The sequence below is a fragment of the Nilaparvata lugens genome, chromosome 8, assembly GCF_014356525.2.
Source record: "Nilaparvata lugens isolate BPH chromosome 8, ASM1435652v1, whole genome shotgun sequence".
Classification (NCBI taxonomy): domain Eukaryota; kingdom Metazoa; phylum Arthropoda; class Insecta; order Hemiptera; family Delphacidae; genus Nilaparvata; species Nilaparvata lugens.
Genome location: NC_052511.1, coordinates 8,416,482 through 8,433,772, shown reverse-complemented (window position 1 = coordinate 8,433,772; position 17,291 = coordinate 8,416,482). Strand labels below are relative to the sequence as shown.

The window sequence follows — 17,291 nt, the reverse complement described above, 5'->3', positions numbered from 1 at the left end:
GTACGGGGTACAGTTTACGAGTTCACTGGAACATATGACTTCTAGAGCGATATTTACTATCGATAAATCCATTGCAAATTTGTTAAGTGGCTTGACCATGTTCAAATATTGACCTAGCTTGGTGAAACCGGTCATAATAGTTCTACAGAGCAATGTTTAAAATGTTTAAGTGCAGAAATCCCTCCCTCAAGTTTTCATTGCTTCAGTTTCAGTTCATATACCTATGTTTCAGGGAGTACCGCAGGGTTCAATATTGGGTCCCGTCTTATACCTGGTCTATGTTAATGACATCGAGAGTCACGTCAATTTCAAACTCTCTCTTTTTGCGGACGACACTACAGCTTTAATCACCATTATTAACAGTGAATGTTTGATAAGAGAGGCTGAGAGGTGTCTTGCTGAATTACATTCGTGGTTTGTTCAGAATAGTCTTAGTTTGAACTGCAAAAAAACTAAAGTAATTCCCTTCAGTAGAGACTATAAAAGTTTTGGAATAAACTTGAATACTCAAAGTAGAGTTGAAACTTCTGATTGCACGACATTCTTGGGTCTGATGGTGGTCTCATGTCACTGGTAAATTGAATAGAGCCTTGTTTGCATTAAGAGTAATGGCTAGAGTAGGGAGTGAAAAAACTGTTCTTTTTGTATATCATGCTTATTTTCTGTCAGTTATGAGATATGGAGTTATTTTTTGGGGAAAAAGTATAGGGAATAATGGAATATTCATACTGCAGAAGAAAGCCATTAGGATAATTTATAAGATTAATACAATGCGCTCTTGCAGACCTTATTTTAAAGAAAAGAGATTGCTGACGGCTCCTGCTATTTATATATTAGATTTAGCAATCTTCGTTTTTAAAAATAGACGAATTTATGAGGAGAACCAGGTGAGTCATCCCCATAATACTCGATTTAGAGGTTTTGTTTACCCACATCACAGACTAAGCCTGCTGGAGAGTGGCCCGTTATATATGGGAATGAAAATATTTAATTCAATCCCATCTCACATAAGAGAAATTGATGGCTTGAAGGAGTTCAAAAAAACACTTAGGGAATTCCTTATTGTATTGTGTCCGTACAGGTTAGCAGACTTCCTTGTTGAATAGTGTTTGATTGATGTATGTTATGTGGGATCTGTTGTGTTGAAATAGGAGGGATGGTAGATATATAGTTTCAGTTTATAGTTCATCAAGTTTCAAGTTTGGCAAGTTCTCAGCACATCAGGATTTCATTTTTTCAGTTTCAGTTCATCAAGTTTCAAGTTTGGTAAGTTCTCATTTCGTCGGTTTCAGTTAATTGAGCTTTTAGTTCATCAAGTTTTCAGTTTGTCTAGTTCACATTTTGTCAAGTTTTCAGTTTGTATAGTTATCAGTTCGTCGAGTTTTCAGTGTGTCTAATTATCATTTTGTCAAGTTATCATCACACCAAGTTTTCAGTTTGTCCAGTTCTCACTTACTCATGTTTACAGTTATAGGAATATAATTTGAGGATTTCCTATGTTGAAATTGATTAAATGGAACTAAATAAATGATGAAATAATTTTAATGTTGCAATGACAAAATTGAACTCTGGATAAATATTGAAATAAACTGTTACAAGTGATAAACAAACTACACGAGTTGAAAACATCACAGGTGGCAATCAGATGATTCGCCAAACAGTTCAGCAAGTTTTCAGTTTTTTCAAGTTTTCATTTCGTCAAGCTATAATTCCATCAATTTTTCAGTTAGTCAAGATTTCAGTACGTCAAGTATTCAGTATGTCAGAGTATCAATTTGTCAATTTCTAATTTCAGTTTGTCAAGTTCTTATTACGTCAAGTTATCGTTCGTCATGTTTTCAGTTTGTTTACTCTCACTACTTCGAGTTGTCAATTCGACAAGTTTTCAGTTTATCTAGTTCTAATTTCGTCAGCTTGAGTTCATCATAGAGAAACAATAGCGTAAGTAGATATCCCATGGTATATGGTGTTTATGTCGCAACTTTTACTGTTATCTCAAGCCGATTACTGTTGATTATTGTCGAATTTTACTGTTTTGTTGGGGTGAGAGTGTATGAACGGCACAATATGAGAGACTACCAGTGTCACACAGCTTCACGGGAAAGAATTACATGAACTATCGGCTTGAGATAACAGTGAGAGTTGCGACATAAATGCCCTATACCATGGGATATCTAGTCATGCTATTGTTTCTCTATGAGTTCATCTAGTTTATGATTTGATGTGAATAATTACCGTCATAGAGCAGAGGCAGGACACCGCGGTAGACATGCATTTGGCGGGCGACCTGCGCTTGCCGAGTGATGGCGATGATGGGACAGGGGGGGCGGTACTTGGCCACCAGGTGGGCAGACCTCCCTGTCGTCGTGATCACCACAATGGCCGATGCGTGGCACTTGCTGGCTGCGTCAACTGTTGCCACTGCCACCGCGTGCGTAGCGTCTATTGGCGCTGGGATCTGTACACACATACACACAAAACAATTGAAATTAATGAATCTCAAGATCAATTGATCTCAAATGATATTAATGAAAAGAGATCTTAAGAGAGGATTTCTTAAGACTGGATTTCAACCAGGGACTAAAGCGCCGTAAACTGTAGTCACCCAATAACTGACAATAGTTATTTGTATATCTAGAGTGAAAAGTACGACTTTTTCTCCCTGTGGGAAAAAGTTTGAAGCCCGAGGCGAAGCAAAGGGCAGGAATTTTCCTGAGGGAGAAAATGTATTTTTCGCTCGTGATGTACACAACATTTTTCCTCCATCTACATTTTTTATAGAAACTGCAAATAAAATCATTCTAATAACTTACGTATTGGTGACAATGATTCCTAACAACATAACCTAAATCTAAAACCTAAAAACCGGTCGTCTGATTGGCACTGCCGATTGCGCTATCTATCGGCAAAAGTTGTAACAATTATATCAGCTGAGCAGCTACCAAAAATGGCTGACTCCAGATCACGCGGTTCAGATTTGAATTGCAGATCAAAAATATTTGTTGGCTGGTATTTTGAATAGAATAAAATATTTTAAAAATTGTATAAATTTTTATCGTCTACTAATATTAAGAATATAATAATTAACATACAAACATATATTTCATGAGTTAATCAAATTTCTGGTTGTGGTATTGAATTCAGTTGACTCAATGACAGACACCTCTATTATGCTTTCTCATCTGTGCTTAGACCTTCTAACCTATTACAATGTAAGTTTCAAAATAGAGATGCTCCCCATGTTATTTAAATGGAGTCACTTTTACTCCCTAGGGAGTTTTTCTGTTTTTTACTACCGAGAGCGAAAAAGTGACACTTTAGTACTAGGTTTCAGGGAGTAAAGTAAGTACTTTAGACAGTAGGTGGAGGAAAAATCGGATTTCACCACACGCCGTTAGAGCTACTTTTGAAAAGTTAAAGCTACTTGTCATGTTCCAAATTGCACTGTTAACTAAAGTCAGCTGAGCTTTAGTGTTTACAAGTTTGCGTTTCTTCAATGGTTCCAATTTTTTTTTCATAACTCAATTTTATTCGTTACAAGTGGTAATTGAGTGGAATATTTCTGATCAAATTATTAATTCAAGCCATCAAATTCCAAAATTAAAGTTTTCATGTATAACTTTGTTGAAGTTCTGACACTGTGTTACTTGTAAATATTTGAAAAAAAACACTTACTTTTGTTGGAGTATTGAGGAATGCATTTCACTCCTGAAGAGGAGCTTCATCAGTTATTATATAGTGTTTCGTCATGGAAAGCAACTTCAATTTTCATGTATATTTGGACTAAAATTTTATAAAATTGTAGAAGTTAAAATTCTAATCTTATCTTGGATTTTGTCACCTATAAATTTGGAAGAAAAATAGCACAAGGACTACCTTATTATTTTATCTACCAATGTAATTACATTAGTGTCATTTGCATTAAAATTAGTGTTATTTGTAAATAAAATGAATAAATAATAAAAATTAAAAAATAAATAAAGCCGATAGTCCTAGTAGTTGTTTTTCGTGAAGCTATGTGACGCTGCACGATGGTATTCTCTCAGACTGTACCGTTCTTACACTCTCACCCCAACAAAACAGTAATACAGTAATAGACAGTAGTCGACAGTAATCGGATTGAGTTAAGAGTGAAATTTTGAACATAAACTATCTATATCATGGGATATCGTCTCAAACATGCTATATTTTCTTTATGGTGAGATTCAATATAATTTACAGTTCGCGTTTTGTAGCTTTGCCTCTGTGACTCTGAAACAGCATACATGCAAGGCATGGTTCGCGGGTTAATATTCACGGCTTTGGGAAAACATCAGGCTTCAGAGACCCTAGATCCCTAGATGGAGGAAGCTCCCTACAGAGCTTCCTTGAAGGAGTCTCAGCTCCCTTTTAAAGGAGGCTCCCTACACAAAGAAATTCTTAATGAATGAGAGTTGTAACTTATCACCAGCAATGGAAAGAGCATGTTGAACGAATCTCAGCTGATAGGCTGTGTTGTGCTAAAAGGACGTAGCGCCAAAAATTTCCTTGTGCATCTTTTCGGATGTAACACGTTGCTTTTGAGAAGATACAAAAAGCTTATGTTGCTTATAAAAAGATACATTGAAGCTCCTTATGTATCTTCTCGGATGCAACACGTTGTTGTCGAGAAGATACAAAAGAGCATCTGTTGCTTATGGAAAGATAAATTTATCAAAGCTCCTTGTGTATCTTATCGGATGCAACACGTTGCTTTTGAGAAGATACAAAAAAGCATATGTTGCTTATAAAAAGATACATTGAAGCTCTTTGTGTATCTTTTCGGAAGCAACACGTTGCTTTCAAGAAGATACAAAAGAGCATAATGCGTGTTGTTTATGGAAAGATAAATTTATCAAAGCTCCTTGTGTATCTTATCGGATGCAACACGTTGCTTTTGAGAAGATACAAATTCAATTGAATTTGACAGATGCAAAAGACCATCTGTTGCTTATGGAAAGATACATTAAAGCTCCTAGTGTATCTTTTCAGATGCAACATATTGCTTCCGAGAAGATACAAGAGAGCATCTGCTGCTTATGGAAAGATACAATGAAGCTCCTAGTGTATCTTTTCAGATGCAACACGTTGCTTTTGAAAAGATACAAAAAAGCATATGTTGCTTAAAAAGAATACATTGAAGCACCTTGTGTGTCTTTTCGGAAGCAACACGTTGCTTTCGAGAAGATTCAAAAGAGCATCTGTTGCTTATGGAAAGATACATTTTCAGAAATTTAGGATTTTTTTGAACTGGTCGTATTGTAGTCTATAGTGAGGTCCAAGTTATAATGGCAGTGGAGAAAGATAGGAGAAAAACGTTGCCTTGCCTTGTCTGTCAATGAAAAACTCTGTCTTGTCAATGTCAGCTATAGATGGTAGCTGATACAGGTTTATTGATGTAATACTAACTGTTCATTCTCATTTAAAATAATCAATTGTATTTTATTAAGCAATAAATTATATTTTTCAATAATTTAATAATGAATTTTCATAATAAGGTTGAAATATTTTGTTAATTAATTAATTCTACATTGTTAAAAGACGATCTGGCAACAGAGCAAAGCGAGGATGAGATAGCGCTATCAGCTTTGTTTATTTATTTAATCATTCAGAATTACACAACTTACAGAAAAGTAGCACAGGCTTATAAGCCCAGAACGGTTCCAATTCTAATTTATACAACAGTCCAAATGTAGCTAGGTTATGTGTCACTTAACATTCTTCAATTACACACTTAATTTACAATTCAAAACACACAAAAATAATTTTTAAATTGAAAAAATACTTCTAAATTGAATTAAATCAATCACAATTAATTAGAAAATGAAGCTATTTATTTATATTATTATATCATTGTTGAATGATAGACAAGGATAGCAATGCCATTGATAATTAAACACTGTCATTATAACGTGGGCCTAACAATAGTAGCCCTCCGCCGATAGGCAAATCTACAGGACTCGGACTATATGTCAACCTACTAACCTCAGAGGTAAGGTCGATGTAGAGCTGCTTGTGCCAGACGGCAGACTCAGCTTCTTTGCAGATGTCGGCCATTGTCTTGACACACTCGAGCGGGTACTCTCCCTTGGCCGTCTCGCCGGACAGCATGACACAGTCGGCGCCGTCCAAGATGGCGTTGGCCACGTCGGATGACTCGGCACGTGTGGCGCGGGGCTTCTTCACCATCGACTCCAACATCTGTGTGGCGCAGATCACTGGTTTGCCCACCTACGCAAACAAACAACAAAAGTGTTTAATTTAGGCTCAACTCACACTTTAGCGACTCAAGTCGAGAAGAGACTCGACTCTCTACTCGACGCAGCATGTGTTTTCAAATGGTGACACTCATACCAGTCGATTCTAGTCTCCGCAACCTCACGACTGTGACACTGAGTCGAGCGTCGACTCGACATGTTGGTCGAGTCTCGACTTGAGTTGCGTCGTACCGTGCATTTTTAATGAAAGTGAGGTTATGTTTCATGAAAGTGATGTTTTATCATTTTAGATATGACAATAATAGGAATTAGAAAAGACAATATATTCATAATATTCATAATTATTGGCCGAGCGAAGTGAGGTCTAAGATTCAAATCGACGGTTTGGTATTTTTCTTAATGTTTAAATGTATATATGTTGCGCATTTACGGCGAAACGCGGTAATATATTTTCATGAAATTTGACAGGTATGTTACCTTTTTAATTGCGCGTCGACGTATATACAAGGTTTTTGGAAATTTTGCATTTCAAGGATAATTTCAAATTCAAATTCTTTATTCTGCCTGACATCCTAATATAAAAGCCTAATATAAAAGGAAAGAGGAGCCTCCTTCATACGCCTATATTAGAGTGAAAATCAGACTACAGAATTATTCATCATAAATCAGCTGACAAGTGATTACACAGATGTGTGGAGAAGCCAGTCTATTGCTGTATTTCCATAAGGTCTATAGTTTCAATCAGGTAATTGTGGATGAGAATACTGCGTGAGGTCTACTGTTCACAGATCTACTAGTAATACATTTTTTACATGCAAATTAGTGACGAATTAGATCTTATATTTTTAATAAAGTATGGTTAGAAAATGGAGAAGCATGGAACTGAAGTAGTGACAATGAGCTAGAAAGTCGTAAGGTCAAGAGACTGGGGTATTCTCGACTGGAGTCGTACGATTCGAGTCAAGGTAGTGCGAGTTGAGCCTTACACTCAAGTTAGTTTTAGAATTGTAGATTAGATTACAGTTCTTTAGTCATGTATGTTACAATGTACAGAGTTAGTCATATGTATGGGAACCCTTCAATAAGTTGGAGACTGTTGTAGATATAATACTGTAACTATCAGGATAAGTTATTGGTCAAATACTCTACCTTTCGACGTACAACTGAATTTCAACCCCTCATAAGCGGGCGACTTAGAGGTTGTAACTTGAATATTTTAAAAGTAAACACCCATTTGTGTGTGTTACATCATTTTAAAGGACTTACTAAAACAAGAAAGATGACATCAATCAATAAAAATGGTCTGTTACACTTGTATCCATAATGGCGGCTGATTGAAGTTTTAGTTTTTTAAGAAATGATTGATAAAGTTGAAACAGCCGCCATTTTGGATACAAGTGTCATAGACCATTTCTATTGATGCCGTCTTTCTTGTTTTGAAAAGGCCTTTAAAATGATTTACCACACAATGGGTGTTTACATTTAAAATATTCGAGTTACAACCCCTAAGTCACCCCCTTATGAGGGGTTGAAATTCAGTTGTACGTCAAAAGGTAGAGTATTCGACCATAACTTATCCTGAAAGTTACAGTATTATATCTACAATAATCTCCTTCTTATTGACGGGTTCCCATATATGACTCACTCTGTTTACTTGATTATTAATATTACCGTTTTGGGTTGGAGTCTGTGGTACTCTTCTGAAAGGTGTGTAATTCTGAATGATGAAATAAATAAATAAAATTAAGTAAATTACATTACACTAATTGAAGGGGTCATAATACAAGGGGTCCAAGTGACATATTGTTAGTTTCGAGAAAATTGAGCCTAAAGTTTACTTAAATTAATTAATTCTTCATTCATGAAATGAAAATAGAAATGATATTCATTTATTCCTATAACTATTCAGTATACTTTTACCAAATCAAACACACAGTTTCATGTCTCAAATTGCTCTCCTTTCTCAATTATCAGCAAAATAGTGATAAGAAGTATCACTTGTACCCCTTGTTTAACCGACAAAACTCTATTGTCTAGCTACACATAAATCTATCAAATTTACCAGCAATTAAACAATGATCAATTACCTCATTGTAATATTATCTGATTCGCCAATTGGTTCTTGAAGTATCTTTTGCTTGGTGACATGGCTTAATCAAGGTTAAATTTAATTTGATGGATACGAGCAACAGTTGTCCTGTAAACAAGGGATCCAAGCACTACCTCCGTAAACAAAGCCATAGTGCATGACAGGTGGTTGATGGTAACGTCAGCATAGGTAGGGCTCCTACACCAATAAAAACACTAGCTGATATAGATCAGCTGGAATCAACAAATTTTTATTGGTGTAGGAGCCCTACCTGTGCTGACGTCACATGGCTTTGCTTACGGAGGTAGTGATCCAAGTCACTTGGACCCCTTGTTTAATCAAATAAACAATTGTTTGAAAATGTAGTTTAAAAATTTTATATCAGATTTCAGCTGATGGGTTAAGCTGTTACGCTTATACCTCTTGTATACTAGATTTTTACCACTTTCAGCTATCGATTACTGTAGCTAACTCAAAAAAATGAAAAATGTCACTTGGACCCCTTGTATTCTGACCCCCTCAATTGTAGTGAGTTTAAAAGTAGTAGTAATAGTTTTTGAGCGTTGTAATGACGATTGTTATGCAAAAAATCAATAAACTTGAATGTTATGTCGCATCCACATATTGGCCCAATGTGTACAAATGGCGAACAACAGTGCCAGAGTGTGGATGGGTGGTTGGCCAGCGCTGGCCTTAATTGGCCTTCGTTGGCCATCGCTCCAACTTTTGTCCAGCAGAGGCAAATGAAGGCCAGTGAAGACCAGCGCTGGCCAACCACCAATCCACATTATAAAAATAATAATAATTCCTCTGGTCGAGGGTACAACACGAACAGAGGAGTTTATTCAGAATAAAGACATATGTCGATTACAAAAAGCATATAAGCTACGATTATTTATCAAGTCAAGCAATGTTTGCTGTTTCCTGTTTTGTCAGCAGCTTTGCTGGTTTTTCAGTGTAATTAAGTGAGTTGCTATAGGCCTATTTATAATTATTATTGTGTCACTTGTGCATTCTGGTAAAACGATAGTAAAACTTAAGGTTCATTCATTCAAGAATTCCTTGAAAATAATTCAATTCTTCATCATCATCATTCATAATTATGTGGCACTACAACCCGATAGTCGAGTTTTGGCCTGCTCTACAATCAGTCTCCTCCTCTCTCTATTCAGTGCAGTCGTCTTCCATCGTCGTATTCCCAGCTCTCTCAAGTCCTTCTCCAGTTCATCCAGCCATCTGAGTTTTGGGCGTCCCACTTTCCTTTTTCCTTGTACTATGCAGTACAGTACATTCTTTGGTGCCCTTGCCGGATCCATTCTCTGGACATGTCCTGCCCATCTTATTCCATTTCCTTTAATTACACCAATAATGTCAGGTTCCCTGAAAATGGTATAGAGTTCCTGATTGTATCTCCTTCTATAACCATCTTCTTCTCTAACCGGTCCCAGTATCCTACGTAGAATAAAATATTCTTGAATAATCAAATTATGAAGAATCTGCAATGATAATACCAACTGAATTGTCAACTTTTACTAATATCTTTAATAGTACCATAGAGAAAAAAAAGCGTAAGTAGATATCCCATGGTATAGGGCGTTTATGTCGCAACTTCTACTGTTATCTCAAGCCGATTACTGACGATTATTATAGATTTTTACTGTTTTGGCCGGGTGAGAGTGTATGAACGGCACAATGTGAGAGACTACCAGCGTCGGGGGCGCGACAGTCGAGACCGACGACATTCGAGGCCTACGACCGTAGAGGACTGTTATACAGTCCTCTACGGTCGTAGGCCTCGACTGTCGGGAGTGTACGAAAATTAGAGTGGCCTCAACTGTCGCCTAACGCAGGCGACATTTGAGGCTACTTTTTCAGGAGTCCTCTCCCGTCGTAGGTCTCGACTGTCGGGGCTGTACAAAAATTAGAGTGGCCTCAACTGTCGCCTAACGCAGGCGACATTTGAGGCCTCTTTTCCAGGAGTCCTCTGCCGCCGCTGGCCTCGAATGTCGCTGGTCTCGACTGTCGGGCCTGTACAAAAATTAGAGACTCGCTTGCAGCAGGCGACAGTTGAGGACACAATCCTACTGCGATTCCAGACAAAATACATTTTATAATGATTATAACTTCTGATTTGTTGAAAACTAAATAATGGAAACTTCCTTCATAAAAAAAGCATATGAACTTTGAAGGTAGATAGTGCTTATCCTTGAAGGATTTTCAGAACGATCATCTTTGTGAAGAATTACAGCTTAATCAGTCAAGTATTTCAAGCGTGATGAGCTCACATACAAACAGACAGAAAGACAGACACCATCTCGTCTTATAGATGGATAGAAGATGGATAAATATTTATATTTGTCAATGAAGGAGGCATAATGCAGTAGTAATGGATTCCCATTACTTAAAAATATGTTTAGGGATCATCATCCAAGTACTGGAATGTATATGACTTGACCACCTTTGTTGACGAAACTCAATTGGAGGAGTCCTCTGCCATCGCAGGTCTCGACTGTCGAGGCTGTACAAAAATTAGAGTGGCCTCAACTGTCGCCTAACGCAGGCCACTTTTTCAGGAGTCCTCTGCCGTTGCAGGTCTCGACTGTCGGGGCTGTACAAAAATTAGAGTGGCCTCAACTGTCGCCTAACGCAGGCGACATTTGAGGCCACTTTTTCAGGAGTCCTCTGCCGTCGCTGGCCTCGAATGTCGCCGGTCTCTACCGTCGCTGGTCTCGACTGTCGCAGGACTCTTCTGTCGTTTGCCTCGTTTGACATCGACCCCCAGCGTCACATAGCTTCATAGTAAAGAAATAGGTGGACTATCGGCTTGAGGTAACAGTATAAGTTGCGACATAAACGCCCTATACCATGGGATATCTACTTACGCTATTTTTCCTCTATGATAGTACTAACCTTGTTGCACTTGGCGATCATAGCCTTCTGAGCGAGGAAGACCTTCTCCGGGGGAATTTCAATGCCAAGGTCACCACGAGCCACCATGATGCCGTCAGCGGCCTCAATGATCTCATCCAGATTCTGCATGCCCTGCTGGTTCTCGATCTTCGCAATGATCTTGATGTTCTTGCCTTCCTCGCCTGTTCAAAAATAATCAACATAAATTAAATCTCATCCTCGAACTGTGTGGGAAATCTCAAAAGTGTCTCGAATTGCTCAGTGAAATAAATACGAATAAGATAGAAACAAATGGTTTCTCGATCCATTCCGAGATGCGATGCATTAACACATTTATTTCATCCTCGAATTGTGTGGGAAATCTCAAAAGTGTCTCGAATTGCTCAGTGAAATAAATACGAATAAGATAGAAACCAATGGTTTCTCGATCCATTCCGAGATGCGATACACTAACACATTTATCTCATCCTCGAATTGTATGGGAAATCTTAAAAGTGTCTCGAATTGTTCAGTGAAATAAATACGAATAAGATAGAAACCAATGGTTTCTCGATCCATTCCGAGATGCGATGCATTAACACATTTATCTCATCCTCGAATTGTGTGGGAAATCTCAAAGTGTCTTGAATTGCTCAGTAAAATAAATACGAATAAGATAGAAACCAATGGTCTCGATCCATTCCGAGATGCGATGCATTAACACATTTATCTCATCCTCGAATTGTGTGGGAAATCTCAAAAGTGTCTCGAATTGCCCAGTGAAATAAATATGAATAAGATAGAAATCAATGGTTTCTCGATCCATTCCGAGATGCGATGCATTAACACACGGTTATGATGTTTTTAGAAAAATGTGCAGTCAATTATTCATGTGAATAAGAAATTTTGTTTCAAATCAAATTATCGTTTATTGTCATGAAACATACAATATGTTGAGACAATCGTCATTATTCATTAAAAAATTACAAGTTGAAAAACTTAACTATCATAGTCAAACACTACACCTACTACATACTACAATTTACACATAATTAAAATAACAATTCACATATGAGAAATTAATATAGTACAGTACATATAAGTACTCAGTTTACTTACTTACTGGAGTACTTTCGAACGGCAAGCGTCCATTTCAGTCAAACTTGAATAATTGCACGTCGTAGTAAAAAACATCAAAAGCGTATGTTTAAAAGCCAATAACCAACCATTAAAATAATTTGTATTTATTCAGTCTAGAGATCACTACATTGGATTACTTCACTACGACAACACTAAGACATTTATCGACAGCATCAAGTTACAAAAAAATGTTTCAATCAGAAAAAAAATGTCTCAATCAGAAATCAGATTGATGAGAGATGAGTGGACGTACAGCTTCAGTAGGATTTCGAACGGGAGAATTAATGGTTGTGACTAAAATCATATAGAACCTAAAATCTGTAACTAAAATCAGTATTATAAATCTAGTGGAAAATATTAAGTATATTTGGTATTTTGAAATTATTTGGATCAAATAGGACGTTTAAACAGAATGCAAGTTGAATTCAACCGTTCTTCTCATATATAAACCTAGCGCCGCAGTGCAGGATGGTTTCTCACAGCTTGGCGTTGTTGTCATATGAGATGGGTGTCTGGCTTGGAAGTGTTTCGGCCGCATTGCAGGATGACTGTTAACAGTTGCCGGAAGATCAACAGCTGGGTTCTTCACGTTATTTTTCGTGATAGAGAAATTCTGATTGTAGATTCGTTCTCAGTGACCCCAAGTTTAGCCTGAAGGCTCAGAATGTCAACAATGTTTTAAAATAATTAAAAATCATCATGAAAAGTCATTAATATGGTAGTGAACCACGTTTCTGGTAACTTTTTACTGGTGACTGGAGTTATTATTGACACACAAAAATCAAAATAATCGTGAGAAAGAAAACTGCTGATGAACGCGAATAAGACCGCCACTCCATTGTTCTATTGTCTCGGCTGCTTGGCTGAGCCTGGCTGGAAGGATCAAATAACCGACTGGATTGATCTTTCGTCTGTCCGCTAGGCGGAACTACGCCGACCATTGCTGGGTGGAAGATGATACTGCGGCCGCTCGCATTCCCGCCAACGCTGCTATTATTTGTCAGACAAGCATACAGCCTGCACTGCGGAGCTAGGTTAAGAGAGTGATTGGTAGAGAGAAAAATAATGATAATCATGGAAGAGAAAAAAGATAAGAATAATAAGTAGGAAAAGGAAGGTTAGAGAGGAAAGAAATATAAGAAGCAGTAGATGGAAATGAGAAATGTGAAGGAGATGTGAAATTACGATGATAAAAAAGAGAAAGAATTTGAAGACGATGAGAAAAAATAACTAAAATTTGAAAAAGAACCGAATTTAAAATGAAAACAAAATAAATATGGAGTGACCTGGCTGGCTCAGGTTTGGTGTCAAGAATTTTGAGGTCGCACCTGATCAATTGCAGGGCCTCTGACATGACATGATTATAATTATAATAGTGTGCCTCACCAAGGATCTTCCTGATATCGGTGATAGCCGAGGCATTACGAATGAAAGAGGCGAAGATGAAGTCGACTCCCTGCTGGACTCCAAACTTGAGATCGGACATGTCCTTCTCGGAGACGGCGGGCAGATCGACCGGAACTCCTGGCAGATTCACGCCCTTGCGACTGCCCAGGTCACCACCGTTCTCAATTACACACTGCACTTCCTTGGCTCCCACCTTGGCACAGTCACAACACACTTCATTCATCAAGTTACCGACAACATGCAACACAATTGTGCAAGAAGCAAATGCCTGAGGCTGGCCACTAACGACTGGACTGGACATGCATAATGTACATGTATTGTTATTATTTGGTGTATTGTATTATTACAAATTATTGTATTATGAATTTTTCTGATAAATAAAATCATTATTTCATTATTTTATTACTTGTGTGTTCATGATCATCATGCATGTTTTGTAATCAGCAAGATGCTTTGAACAAGCCTGTTTGACAGTATCGTGTAACATTAAATAAACAACCAATAACAATAACTAAATCACTGGAAAATGACTAATTACAATGATACAATTTTACTGTATAAAACACTTTAATCATAATACAATTATGACATTGGAGGAAAGACTAGACTGAGCCTGTACTATTTCTCTCCAAAAATTTCAATAAAATTTTGTTGTTCTCCAAAAGTTAAGTTTATTGACCGAGCGAAGTGAGGTCTAAGATTCAAGTCGACGGTTTGGCATCGTGTAACATGTAACATGTTTAGTATCGTGTAACATTAAATAAACAACCAATAACAATAACTAAATCACTGGAAAATGACTAATTACAATGATACAATTTTACTGTGTAAAACACTTTAATCATAATACAATTATGACATTGGAGGAAAGACTAGACTGAGCCTGTACTATTTCTCTCCAAAAATTTCAATAAAATTTTGTTGTTCTCCAAAAGTTAAGTTTATTGACCGAGCGAAGTGAGGTCTAAGATTCGAGTCGACGGTTTGGCATTTCTCTTAATGTTTAAATGTTTATATGTTGCGCATTTACGGCGAAACGCGGTAATAGAGTTTCATGAAATTCGACAGGTATGTTCCTTTTTTAATTGCGCGTCGACGTATATATACAAGGTTTTTGGAAATTTTGCATTTCAAGGATAATATAAAAGGAAAGAGGAGCCTCCTTCATACGCCAATATTAGAGTAAAAATCAGGGGCCTGTTTCATAAAAATTTAGAAGTCCTGTAATACAGGAACAGCTGATTTTATCGGCTATATTGACCATGTAATTGGAATGGTGATTCCCTGTATTACAGGACTAACTTGTAACTTCTATGAAACAGGCCCCTGACTATAGAATTTATTATTCATCATAAATCAGCTGACAAGTGATTACACAGATGTGTGGAGAGGCCAGCCTATTGCTGTATTTCCGTAAGGTCTATATAGTTTCAATCAGATACTTGTGGATGAGAATACTACGTGAGGTCTACTGTTCACAGAACTACTACTGTAATCACACACTGCTTAGTCACTTGATTTTCGGTCCATGAATAATGATTTGAAAGTTTTGAATGATGATTTTATACTCTAAATGAACCACAATAAATTAAAAACTCAAGAAATATTGCACTTATTTGAAAAATTTGAATACAAAATCAAAAACCTACTCACTATTAGTTATTTTTTAATAATTTAACCTCAAATAGAGTAGTGAAGAAGAAATAGGCAACAAGAAATCGAAGATACCAAAACCAAACCTCAAAACATTTTGTTCGAAGCCTTTCGCTGATGACACAACATGTATGACGACATGTGTGTACACACATTTTCATCATGCATGACCTGTTGTTAGTGGCTAGCATCTCAATCACAAATATTGATCTGAAATTAGAGCTGATTGAGCAGAAGTCCCTGCAATATTTGTGTATCAAGAACTGGGAGAGCATTTAGTGAATCATCGTAGAGATGAAAATTTCTTATAGATTTTGAATATTTTAAAATATTTATTAGTTGGTTTTATGGCGTTTATATCAACCTTTCAAAATTCTAAATTATAATTAAAATCAGTTCGGTTCAGAAATGTATATCAGTTAAATGTTTTTTTTTCTCTAAATGTTTAATTTTATATTGGAAAGCTTCAGAAAAAATGGATTCGCCATCCACACATAGCTTTCATGTGAGAATGATCATTATTAGACATAAAGGATTATTTGCTTGCTCAAAACTCTATTAGTTTAAAAGTCTATTCAAATATAAACATGCTATTGGCATGAACTGTGTAAATCAATTGATGGTTTTTGGAAATAGCTATTTGCAAATAGTTAGCCTATTTGTCTTGTGAAAGTGAAAATTTGCTAATGTGTTAAACATAATCTTACTTCGGGCAGTTTAATAAATTAAATTCAGTTAGTGAAGAAGTTTTAGGCGTGTTTTTCATTCAAATACTGTGATGTTTCAACCTAATGAATGAATGGAAAAATGAATTTTCCTGCAGGAAAAAATTAAAAGCCTATTATTATCATCATGATGCTGGAGAAGATGCATGTCAGTGGCTCCAGAACTTACTAGATTCTATTAGTATTTGACATATTAAGTGTAATTTTTTTAACCTTGGCCTATCAATGCATATGCAAATATATGTATTATAATTGTTTTATCTCTTTTCTGTATAGGGCTACTTGTAATATAAACATAAAGAAATAAGAATCTCAGTACCCTTTTTTTGAAATATTTTATCACTACATGTTTCGGACATTTATGCCATTTGCAGAAGTTTTATTGAAAATGGCATAAATGTCCGAAACATGTAGTGATAAAATATTTCAAAAAAAAGGGTACTGAAATTCTCATTTCTTTATATTTATGTATTATAATGTTTTTATGTAAACTTGTTTCTTGTTGAATGGAACAATAAATAAAAAACAAATCTATAGATTTATTTACAAATAGAACAGTGAACCGACCTGTTTGACGATGAGAGAGATGAGACCATCATCAATGAAGACGCGGTTGCCAGGCTTGACGACTTTCGTGATGTTGTCATAGTCGACGTAGAGGGTCTTGGCGCTGCACTTCTCGGCGTACGCCTTGTCTGTGGTCAGTGTGATTGGGTCGTTCCGCTTCAGAGCCACTTCGGCCGACGCACCCTGAAACAAATTAATCCAGCATTACAATTACAATAAATTACAATACATTAAAATTGTAATTAAAAAAAAAACACACATTACATTACAATTAAGCAGGTTTGATGTGATACGGTATGAATCGTAAAAGAAATATAGTAGCCAACAATTCTAATACATCTATAACAGCATATGATTCATCAAATCGAATGAATTTGTAATTATAAATTTATAACACACATTACATTACAATAAATCAGGTTTGATGTGATACGGTATGAATCGTAAAAGAAATATAGTAGCCAACAATTCTAATACATCTATAACAGCATATAATTAATCAAATCGAATGAATTTTAGGTTTTGTTATGTACGCTAGACGCGACGACTATAGCCACGCAGCTCTAGCCGCGACTATCCATAAGG

The 17,291-nt window shown here is 36.6% G+C and overlaps 1 protein-coding gene across 1 annotated transcript in view; it reads right to left on the bottom strand.

Moving 5' to 3' along the window:
- The window catches only part of LOC111048644 (pyruvate kinase), a gene marked incomplete at its 5' end in the record, with an annotated part of 29,369 nt that extends 12,462 nt beyond the window's left edge, over positions 1-16,907 (bottom strand). The window contains 5 exons of the mRNA XM_039435064.1: positions 2,236-2,458; positions 6,004-6,249; positions 11,236-11,417; positions 13,741-13,954; positions 16,707-16,907. Of these exons, the coding sequence (XP_039290998.1) occupies positions 2,236-2,458; positions 6,004-6,249; positions 11,236-11,417; positions 13,741-13,954; positions 16,707-16,907 (1,066 nt within the window). The remainder of the gene's footprint in view (positions 1-2,235; positions 2,459-6,003; positions 6,250-11,235; positions 11,418-13,740; positions 13,955-16,706) is intronic.
- Between the last annotated feature and the right edge of the window lie 384 nt (positions 16,908-17,291).